Raw genomic sequence first — 15,924 nt, 5'->3', positions numbered from 1 at the left:
AAAAAAAAAAAAAAAAAAAAAGGAATGGTGGGTGGGGAGTGGTTTTCACCCAGGTGGCCCAGCTGCTAGAGGATACACCCAGATGCCCACCAGTGGTGGCTCCCTGGAAGACAGAGGAGACATGGCTGTTCTCACTCTGGGGCCCAGCCCTGCCAGAACTTGCAGCAGGTTTCACAGAGAGCTGGGCCAGTAGCTCAGCATGGGTCAGGGTAAGGGCCATGTTGGAAAAACTGGTTTTTTCTTCATGCACCTTGTGTGTACTTCCTGAGACAGACTCTGATCGCACCTGTTTCCACCGTCCAGCAGTTCCCAGGCATGCCGTCTCAGAGAGACCTGGGCTCCCTTGTGTTTAGAGAGAACATGGCCCCCTTCATTTACCAGCATTACCTGGGGCAGTTTTGCCCAATCCTATGCGTCAACAGCCCCTCCAGTCACACACAGAGCGCTCTGTTCAACTTCCCAAGTAGAGCATCGCTGCCCACATTGAGAATCTTGGTCCATTGGATCCACTTTTACTGAAAGGAATGCATTATAGCCCTGAAGTGTGTGGGCAGGAAAAGAGATACAGAACCACCCAAGTCATCATGGACCAGCATTTAAGATCCTGGGCTTTGAGTTCAAAGCCCAGCTCTGCCACTCTGGGGCTGGCCAGACGTGGGCCGCTTTTTAGCCTCTTCTGTAATTGGGGACAATAATGGCACCTACCTTAATGCATTCAAGAATGAAATGCATTTGTCAAGGGGCAGGCACACAGTCGGTGCTTACTGTGTGAGTGTGTGAGCACAGACAGCCGCTCTGACCAATGTTCCCAGGACCCCAGTCACCTCCATTCTCCTTCTCATGTTTGGGGCTTTAGGATACAAGATGAAGAAGCGTGTTGGGGCCATTGAAGAGTTCACGTTCCTGCCTCTGACGGAGGGCAGGCAGCTGCACATCACCATCGCTGTCACCGGGTGGCTCTCATCTGGCCAATACCGTGAGCACCAGAAATGCAGAAGGATGTGGAGGCGGGTGGGCATTGGCTGAGCTGGGCCTGCTGCTGTGGGCCAGACCCTGGGCTAGGTTCTTGCCTGCCTGTGTCTCTAGGGAGTGTGCATGGGGAGCCCCATTTTGCAGAGGAGGAAACCGAGGCTTAGAGAGGTCAGGTGACTTTATCTCACATCCATCCACCCACCCATTCACCTATCTATCCATCCACTCATCCACCCAGCAGTATTTATAGAGTACTGTACTTACTAGGTGCCAGCCACTGAGCCAGGCCCTGGGAATGCAGCACAGTCGTGGCCTCTGCTCCCATGGAACATACAGTTCAAGACAGAAGACAGACCAAGTAATTACAGGGCAGCTTTATGGATGGCCCAATAGGGGAAGCACAGGGTGTTTCCGGGGAAGGTTCCTGGAGGAAGTGACATTCAGGCTAAGGGCTGGCTGGAAGTTAGCCTGGCAAAGAAGGAGCAAAAAGCATACAGCCAGCAAAGGGGCAGCATGTGCAAAGGCCCAGTGGTGCAGAAGAACCAGAAAGAACACAGGACGCTGCAGCAGGGAGCCAGAAGGCAGGAGCACAGGCAGGGTCAGCATGTGAGCTGTGGCACGGAGTTCAAATTTGTCCTCAGAGTGAGTGGAAGATAGCAAAGGACTTTAAACATGTGGGTAAGGGATCTGTCTTAGCCATGTGACCTCCAGCAAGTGACCTAACTTCTCTGTACCTCAGCTACTTCATTTCTAAAGTGGAACAAATTATTCCTGCCTTTTAGGGTTGCCACAAAGATGAAATTAACCTAGATAATGCATGGAAGGCACCTGGTTTCTAGTTGGCATTCCACAAACATGACTCTCCTTTGCTGTTCTAATTTGAACATGCATGTTTTAGGGGATTCTAACCAGGATGGCATTGAGGACTCACATGCAGTCCGCTTGCTGCCTGGCTCACTTCTGCAAGTGCCCAGTGTGGGGCTCGACAAACAGTTCATTGCTTAGAGGGAGGGCAGGGTGAGCCAGGGAATCCCGAACATCCCAACCCAATCACCAGGCACACATGCCGAGCAAATGATAGAGAATAAAGCAGGTGAGAAAGTGTTGAGAGGTGTTACCAAGCATATTGGTGTGTGACTGCCAGGCCTCATCCCCACACAGAAGGTCTCTAATCTTAACTGACACCTGGCTCCTGCCTAACCTGAGTCAGGCCTTCTGCCTGCACAGTAAGAACTAGAAATGCACAGCCTCCTTGCTCCTCCCATCTACCCTCTGAGGCGTGGGCTGGTCTTATCCTGATTTGTTGAAGAGGAAACCTGGAGAGGCTGTGGGGCAGTGAGTGGCTAGTGCAGGATTCGAACCCAGGTCTCCTGGCCCAAAGTTGAGGGTTTCTTTTCTTTTCATTACACCATTCTACAGGCAGGAAGGAACAGGAGCAAGAGTCTAAGAAAAGGAATTCGCAATTCTCACCAGTATGGAAAGCAAATCCCTTATCTTTGTTTTACCCCCGTTTGCTCAGTTGGCTCCAGGTCAAAAGTCAGGTTCATCTGGGGTCAAGGAAATAGTCTTCCTTGTTCTCCAGCAGTCTAGGACAGTGTGGTACCCAAGCAGAGGGGTGGTTAAAAGAAATATAACCAAACTAGAGAAAGTTCAGGAGGAAAAAAAGTCACCCATTGCTGTCTCCTTGACCGCCAGGAAAGAAGCCTCTCTGTCATCACTGGTTGGCATGGACATGTGATGGGAACAACTGGACTTTCTTCAGCCCACCCTTTTTAATCATGATTATGTATAATAATGATAACAGCTTTGTAGCCAACCGCTGGCCTAGAGCCAGGTGCTCACCCACGCACCTTGCATGCAGCAGCTCACTAGTTCCCTAGCACCCCCATTTTACAGATGAGGAAACTGAGGCTGATAAGGGCTGCCCAGGGTCACCCAGCTGGTCAGCAGCAGGGGCAGGATTCACCCCATTCTGTCTGGCTCCACAGCTCATGTTCTTGGTCAGCACTTTACAGTTCATATAACGCTTTTCATGCAGTGTCTCACCTGACCCCCACCACACCCGGTGGGCTACATGCCTTCCTGTGAGTCACGCAAGCAGGAAGCTGCCGAGCTGGGTCCAGAGCCCGGGTCACATCACATCGAGCCCAAACTCCCCCCATTCTGCACCTGCTGCCTCTCTCAGGGCTGGCTGCCACCTTATCCATAATTAGAGGCCATTGATCCCTAAGTTGTTGCAGAGCTGAGTCAGGTCCCTGCAGAGGGAGACAGAGCCACCGCATGGTTGTCTTTGTGTCAACAGAGCACCCTGCTGGTGAGGATGAGGGCTTTGGGTCAGGAAGGAGGAGGCATGTAGTTGATGTTCAAAACCTGAAGGCTCTAGGAAGCTGGCTGCACCCACCCATCCATTCATCGTGTTTGTGTGAGTGCTTACTACGCACCGCATGACCAGGCTTTGGGATTGTGGTGCTGAGCAGAACAGACTGTAGGAGAGACATACGTCCAACAAGGATGCAGAAATAAACGTGTAATTACAGACTGTGATGAGAACTTAGGATGAGAAAGTGCAGGAGCATTTGCCCTGTCAGAAGGGCTGGGAATCCTTCCCTGTGCACTTCCTGTGATTGAACTGGAATCTCAAGGACAAGTAAGAGTGAACTGGGGGAACTGATGTAAGATCCAGGAGCTATTGGAGGGTTTTAGGCAGGGATGGGAAGAGACTTCTGTTTTGAAAAGGTCACTTGAGCCACAGGCAGAAATGGATGGAGGCCAGACGAGGGCCCCTCTGAGCTCCTATCTGAAGGCAGAGGGTGGAGGCAGGCAGTCCAGATGATCCTTTCCTGCTCGACATTGGCACTGCAGGGTGCTGACTCATCCTCCTTCCACAGGTCACTTAACACTTACACTTCCTAGGTGAGAAACTGAGCCTCAGAAAAAGAGCTGGGCTCAAGTGCCTCTTCCCCCACTTGCCAGACTATTCCCAGTTGGTGCTTGTTGAATCAACATGCTGCTGACTCACAGAGCTTGTCCCGTTTCATGTTCTGGTCCCATAGCATGTTTTGTCCCATAGCATGTTCCTATTGTACGTTGTCAGCAGCCAAATGCCGGAAGTACTGCAGGGTAAGAGAAAATAATACTCTACATAGATAGTAGTTCAAACACTTAATTCTTACCACTACCCTATGACAGGAGATAGATATTAATCTCACTTCCCAGATAAGCAGAGTGAGGTTCAAGGTGGGAGAGTAATGTGCCCAAGGTCAGCCAGCTATGAACGAATGCAGGAGGCTGGGATTTGGGCTCCTGCCTGCTGACCCTGGGGGCACAGTGCTCCGTCTGCCCTGTGACAGCAGCTGCTCACTAGCAGGTGGGCCTTTTGTCCTCCCCGCAAGGGTGAGTGTTCCCCTGTCACTGCCTGTCTGGAGTAGTGGGGTGAGACGTTCTCTACCACAGACAGGAGAGACCCCACCTACCTGTGTTCTCCCCAGGCACCTTCAGTGCCCCATGGGCTGCCCTGTCCCGTAGCCGTGAACAATATTGCCTGGCCTGGGAGGCCAAGTACCTGATGGAGCTTGGCAACGCCCTGGAGACCATCCTCAGTGGTCTTGCCAACATGGTGGCCCAGGAGGCCCTGAAGTACACAGTGTTATCTGGTAAGTTCCCCCTCCCCCTGCCCACAACATGCCCACTGCTTCTATTCCCCAGGGGTACCACGTGGTACCACATCTTTGCATCCCCCAGGGAGCCAGGCACTTTGCTGGACCCTAGGAGCACAGAGAGGTGAAGGCTTCATTCCCGTCTGTAGCCAATCACATCATGTATCAGTTAGCTATTGCCGCATAACAAGCCACCCCAAAACTCAGTGCCTTAAAATAACAGTCTTGCATCATAATAGTCCAGGAGTTGTGAGGCTGGAGTTGACTGATCTTAGCTGGGCCTGCTCGTGCATCTGTGAGTTGGCCAACTCTCCACTGTCTGAGCTAGCCTTGTCTGGGCAGCTAGGGCAACTCTGCTCTGCCCCTTAGTCTCCCATCCTGATGGGAATAAGCAGGCTAGCCCATACCAGTGGCCGAAGTGCAAGAGAAACTAGCCCCAATGCACAAGTCCAGTCCAAACTAACATCTTGTTGACTATGGCTGAGGCTAGGGAATATAGGCGGGGGGGATGGGCATTACAGAGTTGGAAGGCAAAGTGGGAGGATACGTGGGGGGTGGTGGCAGATTTTGAATTTTGCACATAACAAGTGCTTGAGCAGAAGAGATTTAGTCCATGTGTCAGAAATACATGAGCTTCCATTTTCCTTGCTATTTAGCAGTTTGACAACATTTGGGAAACTCGCAGGTTCCAAGTTAGAGACTCTGCATGTGTTCATTCGAGCATCCTTTAGCCAGTCACTTTTCTAGAAAGCACCCCCGCCATACACTCCCTTCATCCCTGATATTCCACCTCCCCAGGCATTGTGGCTGCCCTGACCTGGCCAGCCTCACTCCTCGCTGTCGCCAACGTCATTGACAACCCCTGGGGAGTGTGTCTCCATCGATCTGCAGAGGTTGGCAAGCACCTGGCCCACATCCTGCTCTCCCGGCAGCAGGTACCTGGGAATGGTGGGTGGGGGCAGGAGGGGAAGTGAGGGGGCTGACTTATGCACAGATGTCAGCCTTAGAGGCCAGTCCACTTCTTTGCTGCCCCTCCAGTCCGAGTGATGAAAGAGTCCTAGGATGGGCCATTAAGAATTATAGACTGTGCATCTCCAGCATGTACTTGGTAAGGACTGAATAACAGGCATCTGCAAGTACAAACAAGGTGGGGGGACTCGAGCAAAAGTGAAAGTGGCTCCTATGTATCAACTCTTAATTTTTTTTTTTTTTTTTGGCAGCTGGCCAGCACAGGGAACCGAGCCCTTGACCTTGGTGTTACAAGGCCCCACTCTAACCAACTGAGCTAACTGGCCAGCCCCTCCCATGTATCAACCCTTAATTAAAGAGTTTAGTAATAATGGTTGTGCCCATTTGTGCAACATTTCAGTGGAAACCTCTGACTCGGTTTGCAGTAAAGCCAATAGAGTGAATGAGACCACGTGCCTCAGTTGGCCACAGATGGAATTCCTACATGCTGGTGGCCGGGTGATCCTCCCTAGAAGTGTAAGCTACCATGGGAGGAAATCTTCAGTGGTATAAATATCCTGTAAAATGGTTAGGAAGAGAAATCATCAAAATGCTTTTAAAATTTGAACCCAGTAGAGATGTGCTTACCAAGGAAATGAAACTGTCCCCTTCAAAATAAACTTAAGTAAATGGAGACCCAGGTCTGAGAAATAGTATTAGAGGTGACTGTATTGTTAGCACTCATTTTGGCTACAAGTGTGAGAAAGCCCGAATAACAGTGGCTTAAGCAAAGGAGAAGTTTATTTTTCCTGGAAGAGCCTAGGAAGGCTGTCCCACACTCGAATGGCGTGCCATCGGGTGGAGGCCCTGGTTCCTTCCACCTGTTCCTCTGCTGTGTGTGGTCTTGACCTCATGGCCCAAGATGGCAGCATCTGAGCCCCAGGTAGCAGGGAAAAGGCCGAAGAAGAAAGAACACAGGCCTTACAAAAGCTGGGAAACATAGTCTTTATTCCGAATGGCAACGAACCCAGCAGAAATTCAAATACTATGGAAAAAAGGGAGGATGGATATTGAGGGGCAACTAGCAGTCTCTGCCACCATAGGTAAGTTGCTTGAGAAACTAATAACCCCCATCCAATCCCGGTATCTTTGAAAAAGAAATAAAGATGTCTTCTGGCAGATCTGGCAGTAAGGCAAAGACCAAAGTGGAGTAGGCTAAACAGGATGGAAGTTTATTCTCTCCCGTGGAATGGTCGGTGTCGGCATCCAGAGCAAGATGATGTGTGTTTGTCTCCTGTTGGACATCCTTGGGGCGGGGGACACCATTCTTACTCCCACATGGGTGGCTTCGCAGTTCTGGGATCCCAGTATGGCTCCTCATCCTGAGCACTTGGCTCTCCTCGTGGGCCAGGACAGATCTTCCAGCATTACACATGCGCTCAGACAGTCGGAGGTAGGAACGTGGAAGTGAAGAGCATACCTAGATGTCACAGCCATGGCCCGTCTGCAGTCCTGGGTGGCCAGGACTCAGCCCTGTGGTCACCTCCAGCTGCAGAGGAATTGGGGAAGCAGACTGGCTGAGTAACTGTGTGCCCAGTAAATCTCAGGAGTTTTATTACTAAAAGACAGAGTGGGGGGTGGATATAGGGAGATGACTAACAGTTTGTGCCACAAAGTTCCTGCAGAATTTGAATACTGTTTAATGGAGGATTTTCTATTGTAGTAAATGGGGGGGAGTATGTGTATTGGCGTAAAAATAAGGAAAAGGAATAGATGGGTAAAACTGGACTGGGCCTCCAGAGTTCATCCGCTCCTTCCCTCTCCTCCCGTGTAGAACTTATACTCAAATACTCCAGATAACTTTCTTTTTCTTTAAAGCCTTCCTGTAGTAACAAATTGCCTTTTCTGACAAATTGAGTCAGAAAATTCCTCTGTGCATCTGACTTACTACCTTATCTTGTCACTCAAAGCCAATATTTTGTGTCCCACTTTCCTCTCTAGACACAGAACAGTTGTCCCTCCATATCACTCTTTGCCTTTTTGCCCATCACACCTGGGGCTACCTTCTGCCTCATCTCCCCAGCTCCAGAAGGTGTCCAGGTCACTGCACTCACTTGACCCAAGGCAGAAGAGTCCAAGCGAAGGAGCTCTTGTAATTGACTAGTCCTCTCTCCTGGGGAAGAAGAGCCAAGGCGTGGATAACGGTTTGGGATGAAAGGGAATTAACCCAGCCAGAGGCGGCCTTTTGGCCTTGGAGGAAGCCAGTTCCAGCAGCAGGTGCACTCCTGCGTAAATGAGGGCCCTGACCCTCCTGATTAAGACATCAGAGCTCAGGCCAAAATAGCACATGCATGATTGATTAAGTGAGAGGCAGGCACTAAAAAGTATGCAAAGGCTGCCCTTGTCAGGGCTAATGTTTTGCTAGAACTGGCTGTATCCCTGCCAGACACCTGTATCCTTTATCCCCCAGGGCCAGCGACCTGTCACCTTGATTGGCTTCAGCCTGGGGGCCAGAGTCATCTACTTCTGTCTGCAAGAGATGGCTCAAGAGAAAGGTGAGTCCAGCATATTGTCACAGACAAAATCCCTTCCCAAGTTTGTCCCCCAAGCCAGAGGTTCCAGGCCAGGGATCACAAGCCTTGCAAAGTGTGTTCCCAGTGTTTAGAAATAATAGTTAAAAGTAGTTTAAAAATAGAAAAAAAAATGTTCAACCTTTTGGAAAATAGTTTATTGTTTCTGTACATAAATTAGAGTGAGTGTGAGACAGACAGTCCTGTAAGAATGACCCTGACCCTTGTGTTCTGATGTGTGTTCCCAAGTGGGTGTGAAAGGGACGAGAAGTCCAAAATCAAAGCCTATAATCAAGGTGTTGGCAGGATCAACTCTGGAGGCTGTAGGGAAGGATCCTCCCTGATTCTTCCAGCTTCTGGTGGCTGCCCACACCTTCCTGGGCATCCCTTGGCTTGTAGACACATCACTCCAATCTCTGCCTCCGTCTCCACATGGTCTTCTCCTGAGTGTCTTCCCTTCTCTTCTCTTATAAGGACAGTGTCATTGGATGTAGGACCCACTATAATCCAGGATGATCTCAAGAGCCTTAACTTAAGTACATCTGCAAAGACCCTTTTTCCAAATAAAGTCTTATTCACAGGTTCTGGGTGGACATATCCTCTGGGGGGCACCACCGTGGAACCTGCTACGGTGTGTCATGCCTCCAGTGTCATCCCTTCTGTGTTGAGGTAGCAGAAAGCTTGCGGACTGCTGCCCCTGGCCTCGCGTTGGTGAGGTCTCCAGGGCAGAACTCTGGCTTCGGACAGGTGTGTCAACAGAAGCTGCCTGTGGGAGAGGTGGCTGGGGGGAGTGAGTTGCAGAGCCCGGGGCACCTGGGGTGGTCTGCTGTTCCTGGGACATGGACTTGCCTCCCTCCTGGTGCAGCATAGCAGCAGCAGGACTCTGAAGGCGAGAAAAGGAACTGAGAGAGGAACTGAGCCTGAGAGCAGAGGATGGATGGGAGGGAAGGGACGGGGGTTATGGGCAACGTTCTCACTCAGGATTTCACTGACTGCATCCCTGAGCCTCAGTTTCCCCATTTATTAAGTTGAGTCAAGGACACCCATCTCATGGGATTGTTTTGAGGAGCAAGTGAGGTGCCCCACACAGTATTGCTGCAAATTTTGAAACCCATCATTGACTAGAGTCAGCTCAAGGATGTCATTTGCAAGATTCTGTCAGTTTCCGCCAACTCGAGGCCACTCCTCAAGATGACCCCAGCCACTCTCCTTGGTCAGCCCAAGCATGTGGCACCATTGATGCACAATTGCTAGTGAGCAAGAAAGGGTGGGAATGTCTGCCACTGGGGAACCTGAAGACGTCAGAGATTCAGGGGCTGACAGCTGTTACTTTCAGCGTGGCCTTCTCAGAGGGCCCTGGGGAGACCCCGGGGCTTAGGGGCACAGCTGCTTCCTGTTCTTTATCTTCTGCTGAAATGTTTCCCACCATCACCACAGACCCAGGACAAGAGCTGTTTTCCTGGTTATGAGGCAGGGTGGACCTGCCGTCCTTGGCCTTGACTATGGAAGGGCCAGGCTCCCGTGCGTGTGTGCTCTGTGGTGGGCCCCGCCAGCCTCTCTGCACTCTCCCATCCTCTGCTCCCTCGTAGCTTCCAGCAGCCGCAGCCTCCTTCTTCCCCTGGTTTGTTCTCATCAGTGAAAACAACAGGACAGAAGGGAGGCACCTCTGTCCTATTTCCAATAGTTCTGGGTAACCTGGGCCCACCATGCAACAGGCCTGGGGAGCAAGCCCTGGGTCACGTTCACCAGGAAAATCCAGGCTGGGGTCAGCAGTCGGGCAAAACTACCAAGGAAGCAGGGGTGATTTTGGGTAAAGATGAGTTTCCACTTCTACCATGGAGGACACTGTCCCTTCCCTTTCTGTATACTTTCCCCTCCCAGCCATCAGCAGAGGCAGAGCAGGTTATTAATAAGACATCCCTCACCCGCTTTTCCTGCTGTCCCTGCCTCAGAGAATCCACCTGGGACCCCCTGGCCTGCTGGGAGGAACCCCCCAATACCCACAATGGCTCCCCAGCCTCAGCTCATCAACCCCTTCAGTAAGGGGCTTATCGAGCTGCAGCAACCCCATTGCCTCCTACTGCATAATGCCATTTTCTGTATCCCTACTACTTTGTGTAAATGATAACTATACCGTCAGAATCTCTCAGCAAAAATGGGGAGACAGTACTTCTCACACAGTAAAACAGGATCTTTGTGATAAAAATGTGTGGGTTACAAAGAGGCAGGATGGACGTATCCATCGGCTGTTGCTGCAGTGATTGATGCTGCATAACTCACTCCAGCCCAAAACTCAGACGCTTATGACAATAGAGGTTTTCATGCTCAGGATCTCCAGGGCGGCTGTGGCTCGGCTGATCTAAGCTGGGCTGTGTTTCCGGCTGTAAGGTTGGCGGGCTTGGCTCCAGGCTGTGGCTGGGCTCGGGTGTGCTCCATGTGTGTATGTCCTGGTGAGGGTGAAGAAACAGCAGCTACCTAGTGCACACTCTTCTTATGCTAGGTCACTAGAGTGCCAGAGCCAGGAGACCTCGCTTGCACTTCTAAGACCTCTGCTTGTATCACGTTCGTTGACATTCCGTTGCCATTATCTATTGCTGCAAAACCACCTCTCCAAATGCAGTGGCTTAAAACAGCAATACCTGGTTATTTCTCCCAATTCTGTGGGATGAGTAGGCAGTTCTTCTCCTTTCTCGCCGGGGCTCACTCGTGCACTTGCAGTCAGAGCAGGACCACCAGGAAGGTCCCACTTGATCTCAACCACATGTCTGGTCATTGGTGCTGTCGGTGGCATAGACACTCCACCCAGCTCTAAATCTGCTCCTCCTGGGGAGGGCTTTGAAAAGTTGCCATCCTCTGTGCCATCGCCCTTTTGCTCCTTTCTTAGTCCTCTTTCCCCCAGCCTATGTAGCAAACCATCTGCCTGGAGTGACATCATTACCTGGAGTGACATGGTCTTATTAATAGAACCGATTCTGCATTTAGAGGAGAAGGCATGTCTCTGCCTCCAGTTAGCATAAATTACATGTTAACTTCAGATCGTTCACACAAGCCAAGGCTTTAGTTCCCCTGCTGAACAAATTGGATTAATTACCATTAGTCATTTGTCCATGGTAATAAGAAGTGAAGTCGCCAATCAGCTGCCTTCAGAAAATAAGGCTGGAAACTGACAAGGGGGAAGAGGGAAGCACGTGGCTTCTCAGTGGGATGTTCCAGCACCACAGCCTTGTGTGTGATGGCTCCCAGAGCAGCTTCTTTCTGGCATCTTTTCTGGTCACTGGACTTGGCTCCTTAGCTTTTTTTACCACTGACTAGCTGTGGGACTTTGAGCCAGTCACTTAACCTCTCTGAGCCTCAGCTTCCTCAAATGAATATGGAGCTTTGCACATATATTAGTGCATTTCTGTTGCTTGTAGCAAAATACATGGAACTGGGTAATTTGTAAGAAAACAAAATTTATTCCTTATAGTTTCAGAGGCTGGGAAGTCCAAAGTCCAGGAAACACATCTGGTGAGGGTCTTCTTTGGTGGCTTTACAGCAACGCAGGGGCCTCACATGGAGAAAATGGTGGAGCACAAACCCACCTCTAGCCCAGTCCCCTCACCTCTCTGAACTCCAGCTGACTTGTGTGAAACAGTAATATGATAATAGTATTGACATCAAGGTTGTTGTGAGGATTACATTATATTCAATGGTGCATATATGAGGGTACTTCAAAAAGTGATTGGGAAATAGAATTAAAAGATAATAATAAATCTTTCCATGAATGTTTTGAAGCACCCTGGTAAACGCTGGCCTATAATAAGGGCCCAGTAATCCATACTGAGCATTTATCATACACTAGGGACTGTCCTAAGCTTGGTAAGTGGGAGCTGACACAGAGCAGTATAATTCCCCACCCCCTATGGATGGCATGGCCGTAGACCTAGTGGAGGAAAAGTTGGTCTCCCACAACGGTCAGGGTCTGCAATTCCTATCCCTTCTTATCGCCACCCCCACCTTCTGCCTCTGTCTCAACAACCCCCTCCCAAGTCCTTGCCTTGTGTTACTGATGGGGCATCTTCAAGTTTCCAGCTGGCCGTGATCCTGAATGAATTCTTCACCCTTTGCCTGGAGCTGCTGTTTCACATCTAATTCATTCCAGCTCGGCTGTCTGGTTTCAGGCAGACCTACTGGTTTAACACCCAATTAATCTACACACTGAGGAGACTGTCTCCTAATTGCAGGAAAGCTGTCATTATCTGAGTTAGTAGATGTAAAGGAGGAATTACTCTAATGCATTTCAATCCACTAATTGTTTTATGGAGCCCCTTGAGAACTAGTAATGAAATGTAGCAATAAATCCCAGCATCACCCAGAGCACATAATCCTTCAGCCAGCATCCCCGTCCCCACCCCTGCCTAACAGCAGCTCGTCCTTCCTTCCCTTTCCCCAAGAAAAGCTGCTACAGAAATAACTGTCTCTACAGCTTCCTCTCCCTTTTCAGGTGATGCTGCAAACAGCAGAGGTTGCTACTCTGGGGATCTGCCACCATTCACAGGGTGCCCCCCACAGCCTGGCCTGGCCATCCCTCAAGCTCAACATGGTCAGCTTCCTTTCAAATAGGTGTCAAGACTGAAAGCCCTTTGAGGGAGGGGATCATGTCTGATGGACTCTGTGCCTCCTGTACCCAGGATAAAGCTAGTAGAGAGTATGTGCTCCATGAGTGAATTGAACTTGAAGTCTACTGTTATAAGTTTTCATAGTGCATCAGTCAGGATATGCTAGGTTATGCTGCAGTGACAAGCACCCCCAAAATCTCAGAGGTGTAACACAACAAAGATTTGTGTCTTACTCATGCTACCTGTCCACTGTGGGTAGGCAGGGGGCTCTGATCGTTGTAGTCACTCAGAAACCCAGGTCAAGGGAGGTGCCACTTCAACATGTGAGTCCTCAGTAGAGGTCAGAGAATATGGTGAGTGAGTTATGCCCTGGCTCTTAAAACACCTTCACCTGGAAGTAACACATGTCACTGTCACTCACGTTTCAATGGCCAAAGCAAGGCACGTGGACATTCCTAACATAAAGGAGGTATTCCTACCATGTGCTCAGAAGGCAGAGAGCTGGAACTTTTGGGGGAACAGTGCCAGTGACGGCCACACATACCTTATTCTTATATCCACTTTGGGGGCCTCCTGGTTCCATAAAAATAACAGTAGCAGGTTCCATTTCCTAAACATACCAGAACCTCACGCTCAATTCGCAGCCAAAAGACCATGGTTGGGTTCTGGCCTCTGTAATTAATTCTCAGCCAAGACACTGAGCCTCACAGGGGAAAAATGGGGACTTTCCTCTCTTCCCCTGCTTTGCCTCACAGGAGCATGTTCCAGCATGGAAGGCAGAAATACACCTTGATGGGAAGTTAGAGTGGCACAGGCCCTGAGGGTGCTTAGGGGAGAGCCCCAGTGATTGATGGGAGCCCTGGAGCTCACGCAGACAGAGGCAGGAACGGCACCCAGCATAGTACCCACCAAAGGAACACAGCCAAGGCCTGTGGGAAGCCTTGGGTCCTGCCTGGCAGGGAGCAGGGCCCAGGCAGGTCCCAGCCAAAGCTCTTGGTTCGTTTGACAGCATTTGGCTCCAGACCCTGTCCAGTGCCCAGAGAATCAGAGGAGATGACCCGGTGAAAATGCCTCGAAAACATGGACCAGCCCACAAATGGGAATGACTATAATGTAATAGTTATATCAGTAGCAGCAATGGCTGCCATCTGTGAAGGCCCAGCTCTCTGCCTGGTTTTTTGGGGTTTTTTTTTTTTGGTTTTTGGGGAGTTTTTTTGGTGGCTGGCCGTAAGGGGATCTGAACCCTTGACCTTGTTGGTGTTATCAGCACCATGCTGTAACCAAGTGAGCTAACTGGCCAGCCCTCTCTGCCCGGTTTTTTGCACAGAGTTTTATGTCCATTCTCTTCAATCCTCACAACCTCCCATGGGGCAGGTAGTTCTGCCCCCATTTTTCAGATGAGAAGAGTGAGATTTAGAGAAAGGTGGAGTAGCTTGCCCTAGAACTAGGGTTTGAATGTATCTTTTTCCAATTCCAAAACTCCTATTTTATCTTACCATTTTATTTTGGCCCCTGCTTGTTGGATGTCTTCACTCAAAGCAGTATCCCAGATCTGACCTTCCAAACAGAACTGCTCAAAATCAAATTCACTCCATTGGCTCATCTTTCTTAAGCAGGTAGTGTGTGCTGGGCCCTGCGCTGGACTTTGGGGAGATGGCAGCAAGCATAGTCCCAGTCCTCATGGAGCTTACAGTCTGCTGAAATAAACTGCCCTCCAGGAGACATGAGTTGGGGTCTTGCCGAGTGGTTGTGAAAGTGGGCAATGATGCTTGTCAATCATCCAGCGGAGCACCTGGCATATAGTAGGTGCTTTGTAAAGGGAGCTCTGACTCTTCTGCTACACCAAGTTCTAGGGCAGCTGCCTGGTTGAGGCTGATATCCCTTTTCCTGCACATCTGCCCTTAAGTGGAGATCATTATCTCCACCACTCCAAACCCGTGAGCACTTGGCTTAGGAAACAGAAGGAGTCACAGAAGCCAGTTCCCAGGATGCAGAGGCAGATGCTGAACAAGGCTTCCAGTGCCCTCCGCTCCTGCCACCCTCCCACGGCCCTAGGCAGGCAGTTTGGGTTTGCAGAAACACAGCAGGGCTGGACCGAACTCTGTCGCGCGTCAGCCTAGAGGTCTGTAAGGCATCTGCAGAGCATTCTCCATCTGTTATTCAGATTCTCCGAGCAGCCTTGCCACATGTTCAGATGTGCCCAGGCTGAGAGGAAAGGACTGATTCCCTACAGGAATCCTTTGCCTTCTGGATAAGTATTTCTATGCTTTGTGTAGCTGAAGAAGCTTCTTTTCAGATAGAAATAAGCCCAGATTCAACTAGAGCTTACTGAGCTCCCTACAACCTGTTTGCACGACCAAGTGATTCTTTTATATCATCATCATCATCATCATCTGCCCAGCTGACAATTATTGGGCACTTACTATGTGCCAGGCACAGCTAAACACTACGTGACTTTTTTAGTCCTTGCAAGAATCCTCTGAGGTTTTAATTATCCCCATTTTACAGATGAGGAAACTGAGGCTGACAGAGGTGAAGTAACTAACCCATGGTTACTGGACTGGTAATGAGTAAGCTGGAATTTGGATTCACAATGGCTGACCCATATTCTTATTCATGGTTTGATCTTCAGTCCTTACAGCAACCGAAGGTAAAGGTTGTTAATCTCCATTTTACATCTAGGGAAGTGGAGCTCAGCGTGAGGCAAAGCAGTTTGCCCAGGTGGGTCCATTAGGACTTTTTGGTTGCACATCCCTGAGATTTCCATCAACTGCCCTGTCTTCAGCCACACCCAGAGCTCCCCTCCATGCAAGAAGGAAACCTGGGGGTTCAGGGCAACTCCTGTCTTCTTAGGTCCAGGCATCCTGTGCCTTTATGCCTGTTCTTACTGTCCAGAATGCTCCCCACCCACCCAACCCCGCACATGGAGTCAGCTCAGACAGTCCTTTAAACTGTGGCTCAAAATCTCTTCCTCCATATTCCACGTGGAAGGAAGACTCAGACTCAGATTTAGAAGCACTTAGAAAAGTTGCTTCTTGCAAAAAGATATAAACTTCACCAAAAGAAAAAAGGCTACCTGGTTAGTTCAGTTGGTTAGAACCCAGCCTTATAACACCAACGTCACGGATTCGGATCCCTGTACCCACCAGCCACAAAAAAAAAAAAAAAAAAAAAGAAAAA

General features: G+C 49.9%; 1 protein-coding gene across 1 annotated transcript in view; it reads left to right on the top strand.

Moving 5' to 3' along the window:
* The window catches only part of TMCO4 (transmembrane and coiled-coil domains 4), a 91,090-nt gene that overhangs the window by 38,534 nt on the left and 36,632 nt on the right, over positions 1 to 15,924 (top strand). The window contains exons 7-10 of the mRNA XM_008589664.1: positions 857 to 976; positions 4,461 to 4,625; positions 5,427 to 5,563; positions 8,047 to 8,131. Of these exons, the coding sequence (XP_008587886.1) occupies positions 857 to 976; positions 4,461 to 4,625; positions 5,427 to 5,563; positions 8,047 to 8,131 (507 nt within the window). The remainder of the gene's footprint in view (positions 1 to 856; positions 977 to 4,460; positions 4,626 to 5,426; positions 5,564 to 8,046; positions 8,132 to 15,924) is intronic.

The sequence above is a fragment of the Galeopterus variegatus genome, unplaced genomic scaffold, assembly GCF_000696425.1.
Source record: "Galeopterus variegatus unplaced genomic scaffold, G_variegatus-3.0.2 Scaffold137, whole genome shotgun sequence".
NCBI lineage: Eukaryota > Metazoa > Chordata > Mammalia > Dermoptera > Cynocephalidae > Galeopterus > Galeopterus variegatus.
This window is presented reverse-complemented; position numbering and strand designations above follow the sequence as displayed.